The sequence below is a fragment of the Gopherus evgoodei genome, chromosome 2 (genome assembly GCF_007399415.2).
Source record: "Gopherus evgoodei ecotype Sinaloan lineage chromosome 2, rGopEvg1_v1.p, whole genome shotgun sequence".
Classification (NCBI taxonomy): domain Eukaryota; kingdom Metazoa; phylum Chordata; order Testudines; family Testudinidae; genus Gopherus; species Gopherus evgoodei.
In genome coordinates, this window is record NC_044323.1 from 42326857 (window position 1) to 42345160 (window position 18304).

General features: G+C 42.7%; 1 protein-coding gene across 2 annotated transcripts in view; it reads right to left on the reverse strand.

Moving 5' to 3' along the window:
- The window catches only part of SLC25A40 (solute carrier family 25 member 40), an 89104-nt gene that overhangs the window by 31328 nt on the left and 39472 nt on the right, over positions 1-18304 (reverse strand). For both annotated transcript variants that reach the window (XM_030550482.1, XM_030550483.1), the window contains exons 8-9: positions 10720-10829; positions 6199-6280 (exon numbers count right to left, since the gene is read on the reverse strand). In XM_030550482.1, coding sequence (XP_030406342.1) covers positions 6199-6280; positions 10720-10829 — 192 coding nt within the window. The remainder of the gene's footprint in view (positions 1-6198; positions 6281-10719; positions 10830-18304) is intronic.

The following is an 18304-nucleotide window of genomic DNA, read 5'->3' on the forward strand; positions in this document are numbered from 1 at the left end:
GTGGCTCTGATGAATCTGACCTGAGCTTCCACTTGGCTCCCACAGCAGCTCTTGATCAGCCAGTCATCGAAGTAAGGAAACACTTGTACCCGGTGCCTGCGCAGAAACTCAGTGATGACTGCCGTGTACTTGGTGAAAACACAAGGTGCTGCTGACAGGCCAAACGGGAGGACTAAATTGGTAGAGGATTTTGTTCATCATGAACCTGAGGTACTTCCTGTGAGGCTGGGTGATCGCACTATGAAAATACACATTGTTCAAGTCGAGGGCTGCATACCAGTCTGCTCGATCCAATGAGAGAATGATGGAGGCCAGAGAGACCATGCGGAACTTGAGTTTCTTCACAAACTTGTTGAGTTCTCACAGGTCCAGGATGGGCCTGAAGCCACCTTTGGCCACCTTTGGCCCTCGCCCTGGTGCTCCTGAGGAAACTCCTCCACTGCCCTTAAAGAAAGGAGTGACAGCACCTCCGGGATAAGGAGCTGCTCGTGAGAAGGGTCCCTGAAGGGGTATGGGGAAGGGGGGTGAAAGGGCAGGAGGGTACAGAATTGGATGGAGTATCCCCTCTCTATGGAGCAGAGCACCCATCGGTCTGAGGTGAGACGGGACCATGCACGGTAGAAAAGGGATAGTCGGGACAAGAAGGTAATTCGGGATGGATTCATTGTTAGGTGTGGTACACCATCCTTGCCCATGCCTTTAAAAGGCTGGCTTGGGCCCTGAAGATGGCTTGGGTTGTCCTGAGCACTGGACAGAAGGTTGGCGTGGCCTTCTCCTGCCGTTCCGATTCCGCCTTTTGGACCCACCTTGGAAGTTCTGCTGTCCAAACCGCTGCTGGAGCTGTGGACGGAAATGTCTCCACTGTGTCAAAGGAGTATAGAGGCCCAGGGAATTGAGGGTGGCTCTGGAATCTTTAAGGCTGTTCAGCTTTTTGTCCATTTTCTTCGAGAAGAGAATCTCACCTTCAAGAGACAGGTCTTGAATAGTCTGCTGTACCTTGTAGGGGAGGCCAGAAACCTGGAGCTATGAGCCCCTTCTCATGGCCACACGAGTAGCCATGGTTGCCGCATCTGCCCCATCCAGTGCTGCCTGAAGGAAGACCCTGGAGATCAGTCCCCCTTCCTCAACCAAAGCCAAAAATTTGGCGTGGGAGTCCAAGGGGAGCAACTCCATAAATTTAGTCATCGCTGAGCAGGCAAGGTAGGAGTATCTGCTGACGATGACTGTTGGTTGGATATACGAAGTTGCAGTCCCTCTGTGGAGTAAACCTTTTGCCTAAAAAGGTCTAATTTTTGGCATTTCTATTCTTGGGCGAAGGGCCTTGAAATCCTTGTCTTTCCCACTGGTTAGTGGCGGCCACCATCAGGGAATCAGGCTCGAGATGGGAATAGAGGTGTTCATGGCCTCTGGAGGGCATAAAGTACTGGCGTTCATTGCACTTGGCTGTAGGTGGCAGCGAGGCCGGGGTCTGCCAAAGGGTCTTTGCCATGTCTGTTGTTGTTTTTATTAGTGGTATGGAGATACGGGCAGAGCTGGAGGGAGCCAGGATGTCCACCATAGGGTCCACATCATCCACAACTTCCTTCGCCTTAATGCCCAGATCCTAGGTGACTCAGCAAAGCACCTGCTGCAACACTCTGGAGTCTTCCAGAGCTCGGGCTACTGAACTGCCCGCTAGGGCCTCATCTGGTGAGGAGAAGGAGGAGACCACCAAGGTAGGTGGTTGCTCCCTACCATCCCCGCCCGAGGGATCTCTTGACCCCATGGGAAAAGCAGTAGGTTGGTCTGGTCCTGCAGGTGTGAAAGGCACAGGTGTTGGTGCCGATGTTGGGCCCCCCGTTGGTGCTGGCGCCCAGTGCAGCATGAGTGCCAGGGTTCCTGTGGGCACCATGGCAGCTGGTGCCAGTGACACAGGCAGTGTCGGTGCTGTTGTAGGTGCTGAGGGTGTGTTTTGCACCAAAGCTGCAATCCAGGCTGCTGATACCTCCGGTGCCATAGTGGTCAGTGCTGGTGCTGCAGTCGGTGTCAAGAACGGCCCAGAGGTGCCAGTGTTAACGCCCGAGGCACTGGCTCCGGTGCCAATCGTGGTCGAACGAATGTCGTGGAATCACAGATGCTGTACCTGAGCGGGACCCCTGGCTCTGAGCCTGGGCTTGATACGGAGTCCAAAAGGGCTACTGCTGTGGATTTCGCCACTGAGGGGCCCACTGCCTATGTGCCATGAGGAGGATCTTCTGCTGCTACTATCGTTGGAGCAGTATGAGTCCAACTCCGAATAGGAGGACCAGAGTGGCGCTGCTCCTCTCGAGTTGGTCCCCTGCTTCTCAATGCTCCAACTGCGCTCTCTGGATGGCGGAGCTGGAGCAGATGGGTGCCGAGGTGATGGGGATCAGCGTGCCATCATCGCCAGCTTTCCTTAGAGTGCACAGGGGATCAAGATGGAACCTGCGGTGCCAAGACATTCTTCTGTCTTGGTTGCGAGAATGGCACCGTGAGCCTCAATATGTCCTGCACTGCCTCAAAAGCCTCCAGGGTGGACGGGAATGGTAGATGATCCGACAGGTGCGGTGAGCGAGACAGGCCCGGACTCGACTGCCTCGCTTGGGCAGGAGTCAATGTGGCCCCACTCTGAGTTCCCGAGCCATGGCCCAACTGAGGTGCCACTGGTGGCTGGTCCCTGGGTTTTGCCAAGGGAGATTGACCTCTCTCCGACCTCTTTTTCTTCTGCACCAGTGGTTGGGACCAGTGCCGAAGGCTGGAATGACCCTGAGAGGTTCCATGATAGTGCCTAGCTTTCTTGCTGGCATCTTTCTTTGGCGCTAAATCCTTTGAAGATGGCACTGGAACACTCTGCGCTGAAGATAATATGCCAGGAGCAGGATCCCTGGTCCCCTGGGTCCAAGTGAGGTCGGACAGCTGCCTCTATAAGGAGGATTTTGAGACACTGCTCCCTCTCCTTAATAGTTCTCGGTCGGAACTCCCGACAGATCTTGCAGCGGTCTTTCTGATGACCCTCACCAAGGCACCTTAAGCAGGAGGTGTGGGAGTCACTTTTTGGCATGCATTTCGTGCAGATCTTGCAAGCCTTAAAGCCCAGGGATTGCGGCATTCCTCAGTAACAAATGGGGGAGGAAATGGGGGAGGGAAACCCCCATAACTAAAACTTATAGAGAAATTACTAAACTAAACTATACTAACTAGTGGATACTAACTATGTACAGCACAAAAAGTACTGTTAATCCACTTGCTGAAGCAAGAGAAGAGCAAGGGGAAGTTCCAGCTACCATCACTGGTGGTAAGAAGGAACCGAGGAGGTGCAGGGTTGGCAGGGCTCTATATTGGACATCATGAAGATGCGACTCCAAGAAGCACCCAGGCCAACCCTACGGTTGCTGCTAGGGGAAAAATCTTCTGGCTACTGCACACATGTGCACGCACACACACCTGATTGGAATTGACATGAACAAGCACTCAAAGAACATCCTAGCATTTAAATTAATTGTAAATACGGGATCTCTGTATTCATCTCTCCTTGAAATGTATAGCAAATCATCTGTGAATGGTGGAGGAACAAACAATTGTCTTATGTTAATTCATATAGCTAAGTACTGGTGATGGACCCACTTCAAAGACACCCTGATTACCTATTGTTCCCCGAGGGACTCCAACTTGTTAAAGAAGGATGATATTGTATAAAAGATCCTTCACTCCCAATCCTCCTTATCTCAGATCTGCTTAAGTTTTACTGGGAAGAGTTTGAGTCACAAGATTGAGGTCCCAGTTATGCTGGTACTCCCTGAAGATGATATCAGACATTGGATTATAAACTATGAACTAAATTCTAAAGGAACTCCTTGTAACTACTTTGTAACTCTTTGTAACTTTGCTATGAATCTGTACCTCAAAAATTGAACTCATGTCTGTATGTATATTGATCTTTTAACCATACCCTCTCTCTTTTTTTTAAAAAATAAATTTTAGTTTAGTTAATAAGAATTGGCTGTATGTGTGTATTCGGGTAAGATCTGGACTATTCAATATCCTGGGAGATAATGTGTCCAATCCTTTGGAAAGATGTGGATAAATTGGAGAATGTCCAGAGAAGAGCAACGAAAATGACTAAAGATCTATGAAACATGACCTATGAGGGAAGATTGAAAAAATTGCGTTTGTTTAGTCTGAAGAAAAAACAGAGGGGACATAATAACGGTTCTCGAATACATAGAAGGTTGTTAGAAGAAGGAGGGAGAAAAATTATTCTCCTTAACCTCTGAGGATAGGATAAGAAGCAATGGGCTTACACTGCAACAAGAGTGGTTTAGGCTGGATATTAGGAAAAACTTCCTGTTAGAGTGGTTAAGCACTGGAATAAATTGCCCAAGGAGGTTGTGGTCTCGCCGTCATTGGAGATTTTTAAGAGCGGGTTAGACAAACACCTGTCAGAGATAGTCTAGATAATACTTAGTCCTGCCATGAGTGTTGGAGACTGGACTAGATGACCTCTTGAGGTTCCTTCCAATCCTATGATTCTGTGATTCTATAGACAAAGTGATCAGAACTGTTTTTACTAGCCTGAAATTAAGAATATCTTCTCCCACAGTTTTTAAAGAAACTTCTTCTGTTTCCACTTTATCTTCTAGAGGAGAGAGCTTCTATGTAAATATGTGATTCTGAATCAGGCTACTCAAATCTGTTTCATAACAGATGGATTGCTAACAAAGTCAATTCAGTCTTTGATTACTCCACAGTAAAGACCTAATTCAATAGCCATTAAAGTTAATGGGAGTTTTTCACTAATCATCCAGACCCTAGATGATTGAGAAAAACAGATGTTTATATGCTGAATGCACTGCCATAAGTGTAACAGTGGCCAATTGTGAGCAAGAGTTAAAAAGCCTTTTCTCCCCTGCCAGTTTTGTCTTACCCATCCCTTTAAGTTACTGGAGTATTCACTGCTACATATTTCATCATTATGCTCCCATTTCTTATTTGTCTTTTCTTTGTAGACCTCATTGAAAAGTGAATATTTAAAAATACCACTTGAGAACAATGTAGCCCTTTTCTGGATTAAAGTTAAAAAACAAAAATATTTAAGGAGAGACATTCCTCTTTTCTAATAGGGTGGGTGGGGCTAGATGTGCAAACAATTTTTATCATGTTACTCCTGTCAACTCCAAAGAGTTTTTCCACAGAACATTGTTCAAGTTCAGTTTATAGAAGAAACTTAGAAAAAAATTGCCTCATATGAGTTGCATTAAATTTGGATAAATATTAGGATCCCCTGAGACCCTCTTCCACTCAATTTGACTCCAGAATTCACCACTCAGGTACCTTTATTTAGCATTCAGCAACACTAGGCCCAAGCTGCCCAGGCTCAATCGCAGGGGGTGGATGCAGGGTACATCACAAAACCACATTACACAGCCAAACTTTTCCTTATATACCTCTTTACTAACACCTGCATTTCTGACTACATATTATATCACACACTTCATGATTGGCTTGGTTGCTTTTCAAGAACTAATCCCTGATCTCTACATTCCAGGTTTATCTCATCCATTGTTCCTAGTACCAGGGTATTCCTGCTTATTTTAGTTAGATTGACTCCAGCCTAATGCTTGTTACACCCTTATCTACAACTTAATCTTCCATTCACACCCTCTGAGAAATGAAGTTAGACATTGACATGTCAAGTTAGACATACAACGTTCTTCAGTTTTTCTTAACTGAAACAGTATTATCAGTAAACATCACCAGCTTCTCATTTTTTCTCTCCTCCAAGTCATTAAAAATACATAAAATAGAACACTTCCTGTGAAGTACTCCAGAAGACATTACAGCACATGCAAAACAGAACATGGCAAATTATAGCGTTTTGAGATACACCATAGGAGAAAGGATATGGGGATGATTTAAAGTCCCCACTAGAAATCCATGTAACTAAACAGAATTATGTTTTAAGATTTCCCATCTTTATTACTTCCAATTAATAATATGCACTCCAATGCACAAGGCCAACAATGGCTCTTCTTCCCATTTAAGACCCACAATAAGACATAAGTGGTACATTGGACTTTATTTGAGCCCTCTGTGCTGGGGAGAATTTCACCTTTGAATAGTGGAATGATCGATAAAGATAGCTCCTAAGGTAATCTAAAATGTAAAGAATGTGCAGAAATTTGGTTCAAAAGAACTTACAGTTTAAGGTCTCATATTCCCAAATTTCAGTTTGTTTGTGTGTTTTCACCACATCAAAAGGTAAAGTTACTGTAGCTGCAATCTATTAAAGAGTAAAGAGATTTTATTAATATTTCACTTAAAATGTCATAGCATCAGCAAGCTTATTCCATAAAATGAGTTGGTTAAAGCCAAAATTAAATTCTCATCAAACACAAACTAGAATAGCTGCTTAGAAAACTTATATCATGTCAGTAATGTATACAATCTAAGTTTTTGCATAATGCACAAGGGCCCATCCTTCTCATAAGGACTTCCAATGAAAGCAGGATAGGAACCAAAGTGGCTACTTCTTTTATACTGAACCTGATAGTCATAAAAGTTTCTATGTTAGCATAAATGCCCATCTGTTGCGGATTACTCAAGTGCCCTTCACAACCAACTTGGACAGTAGGCCTCATAGTTGAGGCACACTTTCTCTGTAAAACTAACATGTGGATTGCTTACTCTAGGCCAGGTCTACACTACAAAGTTTTGCCAGCACAGCTAAGTCAGTCAGGAGTATGAAGAGATCTGACGGAGCTCTGGCAACAAGAACCCTTAGTACAGGACCGGTGCTAGGGGTTTGAGTGCTCTAGGTGCATGGCAATTTCGCCGCCCCGCGCGCTGGTCCCGCGGCTCTGTCATAAAACAGATAGCTAAGGGTTAATGTCTCTTTCACCTATAAAAGGGTTAACAAACAGTAACCTGAAACACCTGACCAGAGGACCAATCAGGAAACAAGACTTTTTCAAATCTGAGTGGAGGGAAGTTTTTGGGTGTGAGTTCGTTGTTCTTTGTCTTGGGTCTGTGCCCTCTCGGCTCTGAGAATGATTTTTCTATCTCCAGGCTTTCTAATCTTCTGTTTCCAAGTTGTAAGTACAAGGATAGTAAGACAATAGGTTTATATTGTTTTTTTGTATTTACAAGTGTGTAGTTGCTGGAATGGGTTAAATTGTATTCTTCTTGGATAAGGCTGTTTATTCATTTTTTTTCCTTTAAGCAATTGACCCTGTATATTGTCACCTTGATACAGAGATCCTTTTATGTCCTTTTTTCATTCTTTTTATATAAAGCTTTCTTTTTAAGACCTGTTGGAGTTTTTCTTTAGTGGGAACTCCAGGGAATTGAGTCTGCAGCTCACCAGGGAATTGGTGGGAGGAAGAAGTCAGGGGGAAAATCTCTTTGTGTTAGATTTACTAAGCCTGACTTTGCATATCCTCTGGGTGAGAGGGGAGAGAGGTTAGATCTCTCGGTACTTGTGTTTCAAGGACTTGAAGCAGGGAGGGTGGAATCCCTTTGTTTAGATTCACGGAGCTTGAATCTGTATATCTCTCCAGGAACCCAGGGAGGGAACACCTGGAGGGGAAGAGGGAGAAGGGAAGTGGGTTATTTCTCTTTGTGGTGAGACTCAAGGAATCTGGGTCTTGGGGTCCCCTGGGAAGGTTCTGGGGAGACCACAGTGAGCTAGGCACTATATAATTCCTGGTTGGTGGCAGCAATTACCAGGTCCAAGCTGGTAACTAAGCTTGGAGGTTTTCATGCTAACACCCATATTTTGGACGCTAAGGTCCAGATCTGGGAAGAAATGTTATGACAGGCTCCAGTGGGGCTGCCGCAGTGGTGCCTGCGGAGGGTCCGGTGCTCCGCGGCTCCGGTGGAGCTGCCGCAGTCGTGCCTGCGGGCAGTCCATCGGAGCCGCGCGAGCAGCCAACCGTCCACAGGCACGACTGCGGCAGCTCCACCAGAGCCACGGACCAGCGGACCCTCCACAGGCACCACTGCGGCAGCTCCACCGGAGCCGCCTGCCACCCCCTCCGGCAAAACGGCGCCCACCAATTATTCTGGCGCCCTAGGCGATTGCCTTGGCTGCCTAAATGGTAGCGCCGGCTCTGCCTTAGTATAGAGCGGTTTTTCCCAAACTTGGGACGCCACTTGTTTAGGGAAAGCCCCTGGCAGGCCGGGCCGGTTTGTTTACCTGCCGCGTCCGCAGATCTGGTCGATCGCGGCTCCCACTGGCCGCGGTTCCCTGCTCCAGGCCAATGGGAGCTGCTGGAAGCGGCAGCCAGTATATCCCTTGGCCCGCGCCGCTTCCAGCAGCTGAGGTGTGTGCTCTGTCCATGATCAAACACATCAGATTTTGCCTTATAGCATTCTATCCGCTACAGTTTATTTTGCAATTTCAACTACAAGGTCTCTACACCAAAACAAAGTCTGGTACTGTATCCACCCACAGATGGTTTGGTATTCCCTCACTTGATTATATGTATTTAAAAGAGTTTTTAAACATTAACTCGCTGCTAAAAAGTAGTCATTTAAAAAATCCTGAATTGTTTTCCTTTTCATTGAGTATGAACACACAGTACACATATATGCTACAGAAAATACTTCATAGCTATGCTAATCACAATGCTGTGTTTATCATCTGTAAAAATAAATACCTGTGAAACAGAACTATTTTTAAAGTTTGATTAAAACCCCAAGACAACAGCATTTTCAAATGATTGCTGCTTACTGTAAATTGTCCAAATGAACTGAAGTCAACCATATAACAATCAACTGAGTTTCCTGAGAGGTTGTGATTCCACCATCCCATTATGTTGATAATGATTTTGAACTGAGCTTGTGAGTTTAAAAACAAATTGGTAGGTCTCTAACAAGTAGGTATCTTAAAAATGCAAACATGCAGGAAAGAAAGAGAACATTTTTAGTATCATTAACTCCCCACCCCACAGGCACACACCATATTGTCCTTGTTAGAAATATTGAAAAGGCAGCAATTATAGTATGTATATGTTAAAATAGAGCTAAAAGCTATCAAGTATCTGAAAACAGCATATTCTAGCTTTGCTGTTATGGTTACTTTGAGGCCTAACAGTTGCCCATATAGTGCTTCTTTTCGAACAAACCATTTTCACAAAGTTAACATGATTTAAGTAATGTGGAAATACAGGCCTTAGGTGGCAGGCCAGTCCTCGCCCACAGGCAACCTGCCAACCTGAAACATATTCTCACCAGTAACTGCACACTGCACCTTAGTAACTCTAGCTCAGGAACCAATCCATGCAACAAACCTCGATGCCAACTCTGCCCACATATCTATACCAGCGACACCATCACAGGACCTAACCAGATCAGCCACACCATCACCGGTTCATTCACCTGCACGTCCACCAATATAATATATGCCATCATATGCCAGCAATGCCCCTCTGCTATGTACATCGGCCAAACTGGACAATCGCTACGGAAAAGGATAAATGGACACAAATCAGATATTAGGAATGGCAATATACAAAAACCTGTAGGAGAACACTTCAACCTCCCTGGCCACGCTATAGCAGACCTTAAGGTGGCCATCCTGCAGCAAAAAAACTTCAGGACCAGACTTCAAAGAGAAACTGCTGAGCTTCAGTTCATCTGCAAATTTGACACCATCAGCTCAGGATTAAACAAAGACTGTGAATGGCTTGCCAATTACAGAACCAGTTTCTCTTCCCTTGGTTTTCACACCTCAACTGCTAGAACAGGGCCTCATTCTCCCTGATTGAACTACCTCATTATCTCTAGCTTGCCTGCATATATATACCTGCCCCTGGAAATTTCCACTACATGCATCTGACGAAGTGGGTATTCACCCACGACAGCTCATGCTCCAAAACATCTGTTAGTCTATAAGGTGCCACAGGACTCTTTGCTGCTTTCTCGTGGGAATAATAGCCAGCTTTGGCAAAGTTCAGGCTAACTGAAGGCTTCAGCTGTGATTGTTTCCTGAACTCTGCCAATACTTCTTATTTATTTTATTTTATTAACTGCAGCTACAGACTCCATGATTTAACAGGCTGCTAAAATCTGTAGTAATAGAAAAAAGTTTTAATAAGATTTCCAATCAAAACTAATTAGATATCTTTTACACTGTATTTTACTTTAACATTTTATTAATTAACAAGGAGTCCAGTGGCACCTTAAAGACTTCTTCCTCTCCAAGTGCAAACAGATGGACATCCTACCAAATGGACTGAAGGTAAAAAATCTATTGCAATTGACATATTTTTAAGTGTTAGTCTTTAAGGTGCCACCGGACTCCTCGTTGTTTTTGTGGATACAGACTAACTCAGCTACCCCTCTGATTTTATTAAATGTTTTCCAGTTTGCTTCACTTACAAATAAAGGCAATAACAATTCAAGTGTTTCATCACCAGATAACTATATTTTATGTATAGCTAAAGACGCATTGATTCTACCCTTGTGTTCAACAACATATTCACAATTTGTAGGAGAATCATCCTTGTGTTTTATTAATTACAGATACAAACTCCCAATGAATTGAACAATTTATTAGAAACATCCTAAATGAAGACATGTTAGCATGTGGTGTGGTAGAGGAAATGGCATTGAACAGAGCACTCTGGAGGGAGAGGACTATAGAGAACCAAATCTGATGGGATTAATGCAAGGAAGAAGTTTGCTTAGAATATCAGCAATAGAAACATAGAGACTTACAGAGCCAGCTGCTGCCCCTGAAGTAAAGCTGATCAAAAATGTTGGTTCATGTACATCAAACGTCTTGCACAACCGCTTCTTGATGCATTCATAGTGATACCAGTACATTGCTATGGAGATAGGAAAAAAAAAATCTCCGAAACCAGAAACTTACAACAAGCAACATAAATCTGTGTACCAAACACAGAAGAACTAATTCATTGCCCTTCTTTATCTCTTAGACATCTAAAAATGCTACTGTTTGCATGCTCTTACCCTAAGAATGCCAGAGCAAAGAAAGGGAAGAAAAATCCAAACAAAAACAAAAAAGGAGAGAGAGAGAGAGAGAGAGAGAGAGAAATACAGAAAAGGATGCAAATTTAAAAAGAGAAGGAAGGAGACAGAAGAGACTGGGAAAGAGAAAGGAAGAAGAGAGGACTGGCACAAATCAAAAGACAGGGCACTAATGAAAGTGGTAGTCCTCATATTTATGAAAAAACTGAATGAGCAGGATACACAACCAACAGCTGGGCTGTTCCTTTTTTTTAAGCACCAGATCAATAGATTGAAAACAGTGTGTATTTATTTGAATGTGTAATATTAGTCAAAAATGGCTAAATATTTATATACAATTATATCAATGTTCAAAATTGCACACCCATACATACTTGTCACACATTATCATAGTTCAATATGCTGTTAAAATTAATAGAAAATTGCATACTTAACTTTCACCAAATGTGGCTGTAAAGCTTAATTTCTAAACCAAATTCCTAGAGTACAAAGGCATTTGCACTTATTGAGAACTAAGTCTACAGCAAATTTTCAATTTTAAAAATAATCCATTTTCTGTTAGAGTGAAAAAAATCTGAAAATTTCTTAAAAAGGCTGAACACACTCTCCTCTTCCTCACATCCATACTCAAAATTCAAAACACAGCCAAAGAGATATTCACTATTATAATAATTCTAAATTATCATCTCAATAAAGGTTGTCTCTAAGGTGCCTATTATTCTGTGGGAAAAACAAAAATGTATTGATGCTACTTGAAGTTAGGTTTACAATGACACTGAGCTCACCTTGGAACTTTGCTACACTGATAATGAGACAATCTTTCAAACACTTTGGAAAGGCAGCCCAAGATTTCAGCAGGATAGTTCTAAAACTATTTGAGGAAAACAGGTTTCAGAGTGGTAGCCGTGTTAGTTTGTATTGGCAAAAAGAATGAGGAGTACTTGTGGCACCTTAGAGACTAACAAATTTATTTGAGCATATTTTGTGGACTAAAACCCACTTCATCAGATGCATGCAGTGGAAAATACAGTAGAACGAAATATATAGATAGAGGGCATGAAAAAATGGGTGTTGCCATACTAACTATAACGAAAGTAATCAGATAAAGGTGGACTATTATCAGCAGGAGAAAAAAACTTTTGTAGTGATAATCAGGATGGCCCATTTCCAACAGTTGACAAGAAGGTGTGAGTAACAGTAGGGGGCAAAAATTAACATGGGGAAATAGGTTTTATTTTAACAGTATGTAAAACCTAATTACTCTTGAAAAGAGCCACTTCCAAAGCACTGGAATGCTGCCCCTTGAGAAGTGCCACCCCAAGCACATGCTTGGAACGCTGGTGCCTTGAGCCAGCCCTGAGTAGGGGGTTGCACTCATAGGCTTGCTGTGTGAAAGGGATCATTAGTACAAAACTTTGAGAACCACTGAAGTAGAACAAGCAAATTAGCACTAGCAGCTCAAAAATCACATATACACCTAATGTCTGTGTTGATGGCAGGATTTCCTGTAGGGAATTTCCAAAAAACTATTTCAAACTTCCATGTCTATAGTTAAAAGGATGTGCTACATACAGTTCTAAGACAGATTCATTCTGAAAAATAAAATTAAAATTCTTCTATGCGTGCATTAGGTGATTTACTGGCTTCATGAATTAACTGAAAAAGTTAATTACATTTCTATGTATATTTTCAGTGTTACTTCCCATTCACATTTTATAAACAAAAACTTTATTAACACAGAGCAAAGGTTGCCCAGTGCTGCATTGTGCTGTTTCATAATGCAGAGAGTGTTAAGCTTAACTTAACCCTCTGAAAAACTGAAAATACAAAGTTAAGCTACATGCTACCTCTTCAACATGACCTTAACTCTTCCCCCCTGAAGCTGGCAAAATAGCCACTGGGAATGCCTCAGTATATGTAGCTTCCATAATAGAGACCTGAGAAACAACTACAATACTGTGCAATTATTTTGTGTTGTGTTCCACACATTTTAACTGCAGCATTTCTTTGTCTCCAATTCCAACTACTATTCACAGAGTTAGATGCAGCTGTACTGAATGGAGGTGGGATAAACTGAAGCAGGCTGGCAGAATTGTTGCTGTGAATGATGAGAGGTGCATGTGTACCCTGAAAGATGCCTAATTTCAGCACTAAATTCTGTAGACTGTGGCAGTAGAGGAACACAAGGGCATCTTCTTGTCATGGAGATTGTCATCTGTCTGGTGGCACATATGACAGTGGTCTTCAGGGGCTAGTGAGGGGTCAGTGAAGGCAATGTCTCAGAGAAAATCCTTCGGGCAAGAGTGAAGGGGAACCAAAATGGAACCATATTGATGGCACTTACAATTAAAAAAGTCGTAGAGCAGTTTTTAAACTAAGGGCTGGAGGAAAGCCGACAAGTGCGTACGAACATGTGGTTCTGACAGAGACATTCGCTAGAGGAGGATCTATTAATGGAGATTCTCTATGTTCCAGTAAGGAGGAGAGGATGGATAATGATAAAATACAGGTAGGATCTGATGAGAAACAGTGAAATGAAAAAAAGTCCCATTCAATTATATCATGTAATGGCAGACAACTGAAAAGTGACAAATTTTTGAAGTGCTTATATGCCAATGCTAGAAGTCTAAATAATAAGATGGGTGAACTAGAGGATATTGATATAATAGGCAGCACAGAAACTTGCTGGAATGAGGATAATCAATGGGACACAGTAATACCAGGATACAAAATATATCGGAAGAACAGAACAGGTCATGCTGCTGGGGGAGTGGCACTATATGTGAAAGAAAGTGTAGAATCAAAAATCTTAAATGATCCAAACTGTACCATAGAATCTAATAATAAGAATATAGCAGTAGGGATATATTATCAACCACCTGACCAGGATGGTGATAGTCACTGTGAAATGTTCAGATTAGAGAGGCTATTAAAATAAAAAACTCAATAATAATGGGGAATTTCAACTATCCCAATATTGACTGGGTATATGTCACCTCAGGACAGGATGCAGAGATAAAGTTTCTTAATACCTTAAATGACTGCTTTTTGGAGCATCTAGTCCTGGAACCCACAAGAGGAGAGGCAATTCTTGATTTAGTCCTAAGTGGAGCACAGGATCTGGTCCAAGACAGGAATATACCTGGACCGCTTGGTAATAGTGACCTTAATATAATTAAATTTAACATCCCTGTGGCAAGGTAAATACCAAAGCAGCCCAACACTGTAGCATTTAATTTCAGAAAGGGGAACTACACTGGGGAAGTCAGTCAAACAGAACTTAAAAGCAGGAGGTGACTACATCCACCCTGATCAAACTGGCCCGGTCAACACTGATTCTCCACTTGTGAGGTAACTCCCTTCTCTTCATGTGTCATTATATAATGCCTGCATCTGTAATTTTCTCTCAATGCATCTGAAGAAGTGAGGTTTTTTACTCACTAACACCTATGCCAAAATAAATCTGTTAGTCTTTAAGGTGCCGCTGGACTCTTCGTTGTTTTTGTAGTTACAGATGAACACGGCTACCCCATGATACTTGACACTATGCAAGAAATTAAAAGGTACAGTGTAAAAGGTGAAATCCCTGCAAGCTGTATGGAAACTTTTTAAAGACAACATAATAGAGGCTAACTTTTATGTATACCCCAAATTTAAAAAACGTAGTGAAAGAACCAAAAAAGCACCACCATGGCTAAATAACAAAGTAAAAGAAGCAGTGAGAGGCAAAAAGGCATCCTTTAAAAACTGGAAGTGAGGAAAATAGAAAGGACCATAAACTCTGGCAAATGAAGTGTAAAGATATAATTAGGAAGACCAAAAAAGAATTAAGACCAGCTAGCCAAAGACTCAAAAAGTAATAGCAAAAAAAATATTAAGTACATCAGCAGCAGGAAGCCTGCTAAACAACCAATGAGGCCACTGGACAATCAAGATGGACAATAAAGTAATTGCACAGAAACTAAATGAATTCTTTGCATCCGTCTTCACAGATGAGGATGTGAGGGAGATTCCCAGATCTGAACCATTCTTTTTAGGTGACAAATCTGAAGAACTGCCCCAGATTGAGGTGCCCCTAGAGGAGATTTTGGAACAAATTGATAAACTAAATAGTAATAAGTCACCAGGACCAGATGGTATTCACCCAAGAGTTCTGAAGGAACTCATATATGAAATTGCAGAACTACTAACTGAAGTCTGTAACCTATCATTTAAATCAGCTTCTGTACCAAATGACTGGAGGATAGCTAATGTGACATCAATTTTCAAAAGGGGCTCCAGAGGTGATCCCAGCAATTACAGGCCAGTAAGCCTGACTTCAGTACTGGGCAAACTGATTGAAACTATAGTAAAGAACAAAATTGTCAGAAATATAGATGAACGTAATTTGTTGGGGAAGAGTCAACATGGTTTTTGTAAAGGGAAATCATGCCTCACCAATCTACTAGAATTCTCAGAGGGGGCCAACAAGCATGTGGACAAGGGCAATGCAGTGGATACAGTGTACTTAGATTTTCAAAAAGCCTTTGACAAGGTCCCTCACCAAAGGCTCTTAAGTAAGGTAAGCTGTCATGGGACAACAGGGAATGTCCTCTTATGGATTGGTAACAAAGGATAGGAATAAATGGTCAATTTTCAGAATGGAGAGAGGTAAATAGTGGTGTCCTCCAGAGGTCTGTATTGGGCCCAGTCTTATTCAAGATATTCATAAATGATCTGGAAAAATGGGTAAACGGTGAAGTGGCAAAATTTACAGATCATACAAAACTACTCAAGATAATTAAGTCCCAGGTAGACTGTGAAGAGCTACAAAAGGATCTCTCAAAACTAAGTGACTACGCAACAAAATGGCAGATGAAATTCAGTGTTGATCAATGCAAAGTAATGCACATTGGAAAACATAACCCCAACTAAACATATAAAATGATGGGGTCTAAATTAGCTGTTACCACTCAAGAAAGAGATCTTGGAGTCATTGTGAATAGTTCTCTGAAAACATCCACTCAATGTGCAGCGGCATTCAAAAAAGTGAACAGAATGGTGGGAATCATTAAGAAACAGATAGATAATAAGACAGAAAATATATTACCTATATTATATATTATAAATCCATGATTTGCCCACATCTTGAATAATGAGTGTAGATGTGGTCCCTCCATCTCAAAAAGAGATGTATTGGAATTGGAAAAGGTTCAGAAAAGGGCAACAAAGATTATTAGGGATATAGAACAGCTGCCATATGAGGAAAGATTAATAAGACTGGGACTTTTCAGCTAGGAAAAGAGACAACTAATGGGGGATATGATAGAGGTTTATAAAATCATGACTCGTGTGGAGAAAGTAAATAAGAAAGTGTTATTTACTCCTTCTCATAACACAAGAACTACGGGTCACCAAATGAAATTAATAGGAAGTAGGCTTATAACAAATAAAAGGAAGTATTTTTTCACACAATGCAGTCAACCTGTGAAACTCCTTGCCAGAGGATGTTGTGAAGGCCGAGACTATAACAGGACTCAAAAAAGAACTAGATAAGTTAATGGAGGATAGGTCCATCAATGGCTATTAGCCTGGATGGACAAGGATGGTGTCCCTAGACTCGGTTTGCCAGAAGGTGGGACTGGGCTACGGGATGGATCACTTGATGATTACCTATTCTGTCCATTCCCTCTGGGGCACCTGGCTTTGGCCATTGTCAGAAGACAGAATACTGGGCTAGATGGACCTTTGGTCTGACCCAGTATGGCCGTTATTTTGTTATGTTCCAAGTCTGGGGTGATTTGTGTGGAGTAGTCTCAGTGTTTGCACGTAGGCCAGCTGTAGACAGCTGTTTGTTATGCCTGACTCATGTTTTGCCTTTACCAAGAGAAAGTGTGAAATTTTGTCCAACAGTGCTCAGTTCCTAAGGCATTCTGCAGCGTATGGGGGTGTTTTCACTGCAGTGTGGGCTTGTGATATAATTTCAGTGTTGCCCCTATCCTGACTCCTGTCTGCTCACAAGTCTCTAGCTCAGGTTAGGTGGCACTTTAAACTCAAGCTAGCTGGCTTGTCAGGGGATACGGGTTAAAGTTCAAGTGTTGCTGATGCTCAGGCAGGTAATGCAGTGGGAACAGTGCAACTCTGCATTGTTAGTCCAATCATTCAGTTCAGCTTGAGTGTTATTTCACTATGTAGCCACTCTTACTCAAGCTAGGCTAACTTGAGAAGAGTTAACTAGAGCTAAATCTGAGTGCCAGTATGTGTGTTATTCATGTGCCAGGGTACTGCTCAAAGAGGGCAGAATTAAAGTTGCATTGCAGAGGTGGCATGTACCTTACTTTGTGTTTCCTGGTGTTCAGAGGGTTATATTTAGTCACTCCCCATATTCTGGAAGGGCACAAGGCAGCACTGAACAACCTTAATCTGCATAAATGAAGTTTGGGGAGAGTTAATTTCCGTTTAAAAATAAATAAATCTCCATTTTCTCATGTAATTCAGTCAAGCTCTCCCCCTCTGTGCCTCTGACTCCTTGGCAGTAATTTCCCCTGTCACAAAAGGCACATCAGTCCTAAACCATCTCTCCATCTCCCACTTTGCATGATCAGCACAATCTAGTCCTTTCTCCCAGCCTTTCTTCCTAATGATAAGATATAGCCAGGACTCTGAAAGTTAAGTAGCTGGAAAGAAGATATAGAGACTGAGGGTATGTCTACACTATGAAATTAGGTCGAATTTATAGAAGTTGATTTTTTAGAAATCTATTTTACACAGTCGATAGTGTGTGTCCTCACTTAAGACTAATAAGACCATTAACTCGGCACAGTGCATCCACAGTACCAAGGCTAGTGTCAACTTCCAGAGCACTGCATTGGGGACAGCTATCCCACAGTTCCCACAGTCTCTACCACCCATTGGAATTCTGGGTTGAGCTCCCAATGCCTGATGAGGCAAAAACACTGTCACTGGTGGTTCTGGGTAAATGTAATCAGCCCATCCTCTCCCTTTGAAAGCAATGGCAATAAATTGTTTCGCACCTATTTTCCTGGATTACCCGTGCAGACAACATACCACGGCAAGCATGGAGCCCGCTCAGCTCACCGTCACCGTATGTCTTCTGGGTGCTGCCAGACGTGGTACTGCATTGCTACACAGCAGCAGCTCATTGCCTTTTGGCAGCAGATGGTGCATTACAACTGGTAGCCATCGTCGTCATCTCCTGGGTTCTCTTTTAGCCGACCTCGGTGAGGTCAGTCGAGGGGTGCCTGGGCAGATATGTGTGCTCCTGGCTGGCCTTGATGTGGTTGGTTGGGGGCGCCTGGACATAAATTGGAGA